We start from the raw sequence: 9,700 nt of genomic DNA, 5'->3' as shown, positions 1-9,700 counted from the left end.
ACAATCGTAGCACACGTTGACAGTAAGCATAGCACACAACATACCGGACAATCCATGAAAGCAGGAGCATACATGTACATGGTTCATCACTATCATACCAACCACATGCTTCATCACTATCATACTAAGCACATGGTTCATCGCTATCATACTAAGCATACCGGACAATCTATAAGCAGAAACATACATCTACAACAAACATCATGCTACAAATGGACCACCAATAGCTACAAATCACAGATCTAAGCACGAATCAACACAAGCACAAGGTTCAACTTCAAACTCTACTACTAATCTAGCCTACCACATGCTTGAACATCTAACCCTACCACAAATTGCAACCGCAACATAGCAATCAACCATATCAGCTCACAGATCAGAGCACTAATCAACCATGCATCTACATCAAACCCTAGCTGCAGCTCAGATCTAGCTAGAAGGAACAGAGAGAAAGGGGGGTTGAACTCACAGAGGCCATGGCTGCAGCTCGAGGACGAGGGGGGAACGGTCGTAGAAGATCACCGTTCGCCGGTGAAGGACCGCCGACGCCGTGGACCGCCGGCCGATGAATATGCGCCGCTTACCTGCTCGTCGGTGTCGATGCGCGTCGGCGGGAAAGCTCGAAAGGGGGAAGAATGGTGGCGGGAGTTGGGGTGGTGAGGGAGGGGGCTAAATAGGGGCGGACTCGGCAGGAGGTGAGCCGAAATCCTCCCGCCGATTTTTCGGCGACGCGGGCGAGCTCGCGCCATCTCCCTGGTCGCACGAGGAGAGAAGCGCATCGCCTTCCCCTGCGTCGCCCGAGCCAGGCTCGTGAGCTACTGCCAATTTGGGCGTTTGCCCTGGGCATGGCCTGGAGGTGCTTTAAGATTCATGCCATGCGCGCCGCACAGTAAACGCAGGCAACCAAACGGACCACTTTCTTTCCGCGTGGGCCAGGCTAGGCCATATGCAGGCAACCAGACACGACCGTAGTGACAACGTTCAGCTACAACTACTTTGTACACGGGGACGGGTTTGAAGCGCTTCCTTTAGCAATTTCATCTTTGCTATGACAAATTCGTTTTGATCCTTGGGGACATCTGGCATCAGAGAAACGAATGCACCTTCAGGCAAAAGAGTGCAAGCATGACTGAAGTTTTGGCAAGCATCACAAGGACTGTGGAACTGTGGCGCCAAGCAGGAGCAACACACCTGGAGCACCCTTTCTGGGATCCTCCATGAGAGAACAACCTGCTCTGAACTAGCAACGGCTAGTTTTTTTCTGGCCTGTTTTTTGCCTTCTTCCTTTTTAATCCTTGATCGCAAGATCGAACTCCACCTTGTGTTTTTTCCCGCCTGCTCCCTGCTATGAAATCAATATATACCAGCCATCAGCTGGCCCGTTCAAAAAAAAAAAGACAAATTCGTTTCCCTAAGCTTATAAATTCGGTCCCCCCCCCCCCCCCCCCCCCCCCCTTCCCTTTCCCACCTTATAAATGACCCTCTAACGCTTCGCTACGCTCCCACACCGTTACGCCAAGCAACAACCAGTCAAGAACAGCACAAAACCAACTCACACATACTTGCTCCCAGTGCTGAGGAGTAACATATCGACAAGAAGTGCAGAAACAATGAGACCAGGAGCAGGTTTCAATGCGACGGCGGCAGCAACGAACGCTGCGGTAGCTCCTCTGGCCGCCGGCGCCGCGCACTCCGCGTGGCACTCGCCGGTGCCGTACCTCTTCGGTGGCCTGGCCCCGATGCTCGGACTCATCGCCTTCGCCCTTCTCATCCTCGCCTGCTCGTACTGGAAGCTGTCCGGGTACCTGGAGGGCAGCGCCGGCCGCGGTGACGAGGAAGGTTCCGCCACCGACGGCGCCAAGCCGGTGGCGTCGGACCTGCCACCAGCAGCGTGGGAGGAGAAAGTACTGGTGGTCATGGCCGGCGACGTGAAGCCGACGTACCTGGCCACGCCCATGTCAAGCAGAGACCGTAGCAGCAAGGGAGAAGAGGAAGAGAAGAAGGTGTCCATGGCCGCCATGGCTAGCACCAAGGATGCTGGTAATAGTGAGCACAGTCAGAATCGGAGAGAACGAGATGACCACCACCTCCCCTAGGTGTGAGTTTTGCACCCTGTTCCTTTTTAGGCTTAGGTGAGCTGGCGGTGAAGCCTTTTGATTCTTCCAAATAGGAGAAAGTTCATCTGCAGTTCTGGACTATGCAGGGAGAGCGTAACCCCGGTCAGAGCCATGTTTTTCGTGGGGTTCTTCAATTTTCGCAATGACCAAATGGATTAGATCGGCAATCAAGGTCATGTTTTTGTGGATTTATCTCTAACTTTTCCCATAATGGGAGTGGAATTACAGCATGAGAAATGCAGCTTTTGATAATCTTTTTGTCGCCTGAGAAATAGTTGGTGCTCTATTTCCTTTCCTTTTGTTTTCTTGCCTTGAGTAATGGAAATGGGCATATTTTTCTTCTTTCTTCCCTTCCTTTCTATCGTGGCCAATAGACCCCGTGTGTGTGTGTAGGAATCAGCAGGTAGGGCACACACTTCGCATGTATGAGCAAATCAAGGGCAAAGTGGATGGGAGTTAATCGTTTCCGGCAGGACAGGACGCGGTGCGTCGATGGGCATACTTCTCATGATTGCGAATATATGATAGGATCAGCCGATCAGGGGGTACTCTCACTCTCAGGAGAGGAGACTTGCTTGCGCTGTTTGTTTCCTTGTGGCCAATATTGTTTTCAGGATATCCAGAGTCAGCCAATCTTGGGAGACAGGGCCTAGTGAGCAGATTCTTGAAGACGATGTAAGACATCCTCCATGATGTGAACTGTTGACCTGCACCAGTCACTAGGAGTCTAGGATGAATGTATGCTGCTATCACCAGGGGTATGATTAGTGCTTGGAACGATACCTTGGCGCCCAGACCAAACCACGTCTACAAAAGTTTGAAACGGCCGCCGGTGGCCGGAGGCGTGCTGATTCTGTTAGATGCTTTTGGGTTAGGTCGTGGCAAAAAAAAATGTCAATAGGAGTAGGTCGTGGCAAAAAAAATTGGACATTCGAGTAGGTCGTGGCAAAAAAAAAACAGGTCTGTGAGAAACATTTGAAAATAACATTGTTCACGCCCAAATTTGTCTTTTTTGCCACACGCTCCTCGAATGTCCAAATTTCACCAAATTTTGCACGAATGTCACGCAAATGGACATCTTGCTTGCAAAAAAAACAGATTTTTTATTGGACTGTGCTAACCACCAGTCGACTGGTGGTTAGCAACAGATCCGGACGACCTTCGATCAATCCTCCCGTTCGTCCCGCTGCGTCGTTCTAGCTTGCATGCATGCATCTTCATCTTATTTTTTTCTGTGTGTGTTCAGTCCACTAGCAGTTAATTAGAGTTGCTAGTCATATACATGTAGAAAAAACAAAAATGATGATGTCATCAAAGATTCTTCCCAATGCGAAAATTCAAAATGTTTTGTAGCACAAATCATCGCTCTGATTAAAAAACTGTTTTCACGTAAAAGATTCGTAGCGACGAGATCTTCGAAACTAGATCCCATGTTGATATGTTTCGACGACTTTTTTTTGGGTCAGAAGTTACCGCGTGTTCTACACAATTTATCATATCTGTGGTGCCTAAGTTATCATGTTGTTTACACAGAAATTACCGGGGCATGAAAAAGTTTCTCCAACCTTCTATTCACAAGCACATGCGTGCATGCATTAGAAGAAAATTTTCATGTCATTCTAGTTCTCCTTGTTCAAAACTTCAAAATGTTTTATAACTCAAATCGTCGGTCCAATCAAAAAGTCGATTTCACATAAAGTATCTATCACGACGAGACCTTCAAAACTAGATCTCATGTTGATATGTTTTGACAGACTTTTTTTATGCAAATAGTTATCAGGCCCGGGCTAAGTAAGTTATCAGATCTGATGTGTGTCTATTATCATGCTATTTACACATGAGTAACCGTGGTACATTTTCAACAGCTATTTTTTGGACAACGTGGTGTTTGTGCGTGAGTTACCATGCCCGCGGTCCGTATATTACCATGTTATTTACGCATAAGTTATCAAGGTTATGTTTTCAAACAATTGCCTCCCCCGCCATCAAAGTTATCACGGGTGTTTGCACATGATTTATCAAGTTTACGGTGCGTATATTATCATGGTATTTATATGGAAGTTATCAGGAGGGGTTATGTTTTCAAACAACTTCATCCCCTCCCAACACCCCGGACCGTAAGTTACTGTGGTATTTATGCGTAAGTTATCACGTATACGGTGCATACTATACCATGCTATTTGACGGAAGTTGTCGGTGATGTTTTTAAACACCTCCTCCCCCGGGTCAAAGTTATCACGGTATTTGCGCATGAGTTATCAGGTTTATGTTGTGTAAATTATCATCCTAATTACGTAGAAGCTATCGGGTGATGTCTTCAACTTTTTCTCCCTATCAAAGTTATCACGATGTTTACGCATGAGTTATCATGTCTGTGGTGTGTAAAATATCATGCTATTTACGCATAAGCTACCGGGGGTGTATTATACCATATGTAGCCTGATACCTACAAAAATTAACCATGTTGATAACTATAGTACATCTAGCCCGATAACTGCATAGTAAGCATGTTGATAACTATAGTAGATATTGTCTGATAACTATAGTAGATCTTGCCCGGTAACTACAAAATAACCATGTTGATAACTATAGTATATCTAACCCGATAACTACAAAATAAACATGTTGGTAACTATAGCGCATAGTAACTATGTTGTGAGATGGTGGATCTTGCCACTCTTCAAAATTGATGCAGAAGAGGATGGGCGTTGGACATTCCTAATCTACTCAACTCCTCCCAAATCAAGTACACGCTGAAGCATGTTTTCAGAATTGATTGAACATTGTTTTTCTTGATCTAAGATTATTTCTTACGAATCCTCATCATCACCTGCTTACGAAAATATAAAAAAACGAATGTTCAATAAAAATTTCTCCCGAGTGAAAGTAACCTCAGTGCTTGCATGTAATTTGTGACTACGTCAAGTAAATTACCATGTGATTTACATCAAAATTAGCGCGGGTATATTTCAACAATTTGTTTGGATCAACATTTGTGTAGGTACAAAGTCTCGATAAGGTGGATCCTTCGCTCTGTTTATTAGCAACCAGGATCAACTCTGAATGGCAAAGGAAATTTGTTGTCTATGTAGCGTACAAATTAGAAAACTAGTTCAAAAATGCGTCAAAGGTTCTGCTAGCGTAGTGGCTAGTGCCTCTTTGTATCATGAACTGGTCCAGAGTTTGAATCCTGTTCACAATGTAATTTTTTGGCTTAAAAAAGTGCAACAATGAGAGAGAAAATGAGTAACGCCCAAAAATCACGGCAACCTCCCATTAAAAGCCCCTGCTAAAATCGCGGCGACCGGCGACCTCCCACAAAACGTGAAACGGCAACCTTCCAGTAAAACGTGGTCAACGCCCAGCTGTCCCGCCGCGCAAATCGCTACCTAAAATAATAGCCAGGCGATCACGATCCAACGGCTTCGACATCGTCCGGATCTATTGCAAAAATTCGGACGGCAGGAATATAGCTTTCTCGTTTTTTATTTATTTTCTCTATTTTAATCATTGTACTGTTCACTGGGCTTATCTGAACCCGGGCACCAAAGTGGATATTCGTGCATAGCTCTGCATTCCCCAAAATAAATATATGCGAAAACAAAGGTAAAACTTTCCAATCTCCGCTTCCATGCACGCACATAGCCTTTACACGATTGAAGTTGAATGCAGTGAAATTTGGCCAAAGTCGTCAACGAACAGAGTACATCAGATGTGCAACAATAGCACAGCCGTTACAACATATACAAAAATACGTACGACTAAAGCATCTATCAGTTTCTTTCATAACAACACCATCAAGAAGGGAGAACGCTCTTGCACCGATGTCTGCCACGAAAGAGAAAATATGCAACTTTTGGGGGGGGGGGGGGGGGGGGGGGGGGCAAATGAATGCACTCTACTAAATTTAAGCCTTCACAAAAAAAGCTTTAGGATATGGATGACTGGATTGAAGCAAACTTCAGGCCCAAATTTTTTTTTGACAACATGGAAAAGCTTTAGCACTTGCTACTACCCCAAAAAATACCTCGTAACATGCCCCGAAAATATCACATGTGCAAACATGAAATAAAAATGTTAACTGGTTACAGAAGGCATCAATTCGAGTTCAATTCAATAAGTATGCATTTCCGTTTCAATTAAATTTACCTTCAATTCATAAATTCAGAAGTTACTTGGTGTCCCTAGTTTAGTATAATAGGTACACGAAATTACTTGGTGTCTCAATTCTCAGTCCAAGAAACTCATTGTATGTCGCTAGCGCATGGCCGAAGCCATGACCATCCGCCCTGAGCACTTGGAGGACATCGTGAATGTCTTTCATGACGGTGTTGATACGTCTCAAATGTATCTATAATTTTTTATGTTTCATGCTCTATTCATGTAACGTGACCCCAAATCCAACCGAACATGTGCGTCCTCACACATAAATAGGTGACTAGATTTCCTCCCAGACAGTACCGGTGAGGCGGGGGGAGGGGGGGGGCGAACCTGAGTTGTCACTATAGTTTCTAGTAGCCTTTTCTGTTCTAGTAAATGTATATGTGCAATGCACGTTGATATTATGAAGAAAATTAATTACATGTTGATGTTAGGTAGGATATCAATTACGCATTAATTATGTGATTAACACAGACTTGGTATTTGGTTGGTATTAATTGGATGCTAAATATGTTAACCCACAATAAAATGACTTGGTTTGATGGTCGTGATTAATTGGATTCCTTTTTCTTCTCAAGTTTTCAATCTGATAGAACAGACTACTTGTTTTCCTTAATTAATACTAGCAATGTGACTGTGTATTGCAACGGATTCAAAGTAGAATAACTTCCGCTCACAAATTTGAAAGAAAACACTATAGTTTTGATATACATATATCATTAAATATATATTACGTTTCATACCTTTCCGCGGGCTCAGAAACGAATTTTCGCTCATACCTTTCCCTTCTCACCCCCTTGTCACCTACTCCTCCTCAGACCTGGTCACATGTGTCGTGTTGTGCCTGGTGTGTCGGCCAATTAGCATGTATGTATGCCCAGCATGTCGCAGGCCCTGCCTGACACGGCACGACACCTTTATTTTTATTTTTTTTATAGGCAAAAAGACGCGCCAAAGCCCCAGAACAGTCCAAAATGGCCCAAAAGCACGCGGCCCATAAGGGATAAACAGCCCACGGGCTAAAATGTGTTTGCTGAGTGCATATGGCCAGGTCTGCTCCTCCTACGTGTGCGATTCATTTACTCAGAAAAAGAAGGACGTCGATAACTGCCACATGTGTGGCATCTAGTGGAGTTGTGCCACACGCCCTGTGTGGCACGGAGACGATCCCGCTCGCACGACAGCGTTCGAGCGCAGGCAGCGACAGCCCGCATGTCCAGTGTGTGGCAAAATCGCCCACACGTCCGGGCGATCGACCGCACTGCCTGCACGACCTAACGCGCCACTTCGTCCCGGCCTGCCTTCCAACCCCAGTCTGACCTGCCGTCGTCGTCTCCTACCTCTAGATCCCCTACCTCCACCGTCTTCCTTCTCTTGTTGCCATGACAACCAGAGCAGATCCCTAGCGCCTCCCCATCCCCCCCCCCCACTGCTACCCCCCCCCCCTCCCCCCCAACCCCGCCCGCTACGACGAGCTAACAGGTCGATATCCGATCTCCTTTTGTTTCTTGTCCTTCTTCTATCCAGAAAATTGAAATTGCATATTACCCACGAACATGGCAACTAGATCCACGGTGTCATGACAAACACACCATGGATTTGTGTGTATTCACATTTGCCCACCAACGTACGCCAGATCTGCCATATTCTATCCTAGAGTTGAGCTAAGCTTCTGAGTTGGGTTGGTGCGAGAAGTTGCTGCATAAGAATGTGCAAGAATCACTAAAAATAGGGGAAGATAGAAGGAATTTGGGTGGTGCATAGGGAGGGAGGAAAATAATTGCCACTTGTTTCTGATGTTAGTTGCCACCTATCTTTGCCGTCAAGTGCCACAATGTTGTGTTGTTACTTGCCATCATATTATGTTCGATGTTGCCATCGGTTCAAAATGATAGTTGGCATCCAGATTTTAGAAAAGAGAATGAATGTGCATGTCCTACTTGCCATGATATGTTGGTTGTCTATGCAAGAAATGTGATAAGATTGCCATGTTTTCTTGTATGTGCAAACAGAAAGAATGCATTTTGCGGATATTGATGCGTTCTTGTTCATGCAGTGACTGAAAACACAGTGAGAGAAAAAGCGGAAAAATGAATCATGAAGACGGCACTGATCCTTGGTTTTCTCAAAGGCCGGAAACGCCCCCTTGGGATGCAGCGGAGTACAATCAACTCATTTCCGCAAGGCCGTTGCTGCCACTACTAGAGCAATACGCGAGCATCGGTACGATGCATGATCAAAAAAGGGACAGTTGCCATATTTGTGACGAGGAAGATGGCATTCTACTTATGTCCTACAATGTCATTTTTCGCAGGTTCTTATGACCCAACCACACACACGGGGATACCATGGCAAGTTCAGGCACAGGGCGCTAACGCTGACAGATGTACGGGCGACCAACTTCAAATAGCCAATGTGGCAAATCAAGGTAATGCATACGAAAAAGAAACATACTGGTGTGGACATGAAATTAAACTTGTAAGGATGGCAAAGACTTACTTATATGGAAAAACGCAGGACCTTCATGTAGCACGTGGCAACAGGCGGCAACCATGTACCTGCCATCAACGTCGTACACAGGTGAGGCGTATGAAGTGAATTTGTGGACAGTGAATCATGAGAAGGAACATAGGTGACATTGGGGTTTTTGTGGTGATTTAACAAGACGCAGTTGCCATGCCTGGACAGCTGCAGTTGCCATGCCTGGACAGCTGCAGTTGCCTTGACTGGACAACTGCATTTGCCATGCCTGGACAACTGCAGTGCTATGCCTGGGTTACCATGCCTGGACAGCTGCAGTTGCCATGACTGGACAACTGTATTTGCCATGCCTGGACAATTGCAGTGCTATGCTTGGGTTGCCATGCCTGGATAGATGCAGTTGCCATGCCTGGACAGATGTAGTTGCCATGGCAAATCAATTGTAGTTTCCATGTCTAATCAAATGTGATTGCATGTGTCTAAACAACTGTGGATGACAAGTGTGAACAAAAACTTGTGTGGCATGGTTGAACCACTACATGTGCCATGTTGTACAAACTACAGTTGCCATGCATTGACCAACTACTAAATGATCACAGGTTGTTATGGTGGAATGACACCGGCAAACATCTCATGGCAAGCTTCACAGTTGCAGGACAACGCTATTGCAGATAGAGCACAGCAAATTGGAATGACAAACCAGATGCGGTTAGCACATGCGGCACAACAAGGTTAGAAAAATGTGAACCAGAAAAAAGTAGTAGTGCATTTGCTTTTGTGGAAAAGCATGGGGGGAGTGGATTTGTCACGGTGGTGGCAGAAAGACAACAAAAATGCTACCAAGTGGACGCGTGCAAATAGTCATCTATTGTCTTCAGGATTTTTCAATTTTTGTATGCATGTGTGCAACATTCGTGATTGATTCCATTTTCCTAGTGAGC

General features: G+C 45.4%; 1 protein-coding gene across 1 annotated transcript; it reads left to right on the top strand.

Moving 5' to 3' along the window:
* Positions 1-1,521: 1,521 nt before the first annotated feature.
* LOC123094507 (protein GLUTAMINE DUMPER 3) lies at positions 1,522-2,307 on the top strand. Its single transcript, XM_044516493.1, has one exon. It carries the CDS (start codon positions 1,611-1,613, stop codon positions 2,094-2,096), a length of 486 nt encoding a protein of 161 aa, XP_044372428.1. The 5' UTR covers positions 1,522-1,610; the 3' UTR covers positions 2,097-2,307.
* Positions 2,308-9,700: the final 7,393 nt, after the last annotated feature.

This window comes from Triticum aestivum, chromosome 4B, assembly GCF_018294505.1.
Source record: "Triticum aestivum cultivar Chinese Spring chromosome 4B, IWGSC CS RefSeq v2.1, whole genome shotgun sequence".
In the NCBI taxonomy this organism is placed as follows: domain Eukaryota; kingdom Viridiplantae; phylum Streptophyta; class Magnoliopsida; order Poales; family Poaceae; genus Triticum; species Triticum aestivum.
This window is presented reverse-complemented; position numbering and strand designations above follow the sequence as displayed.

Bases quoted from the DNA above. Each gene is read 5' to 3' on its own strand.
- LOC123094507 (XM_044516493.1), top strand. From the start codon at position 1,611: ATGAGACCAGGAGCAGGTTTCAATGCGACGGCGGCAGCAACGAACGCT.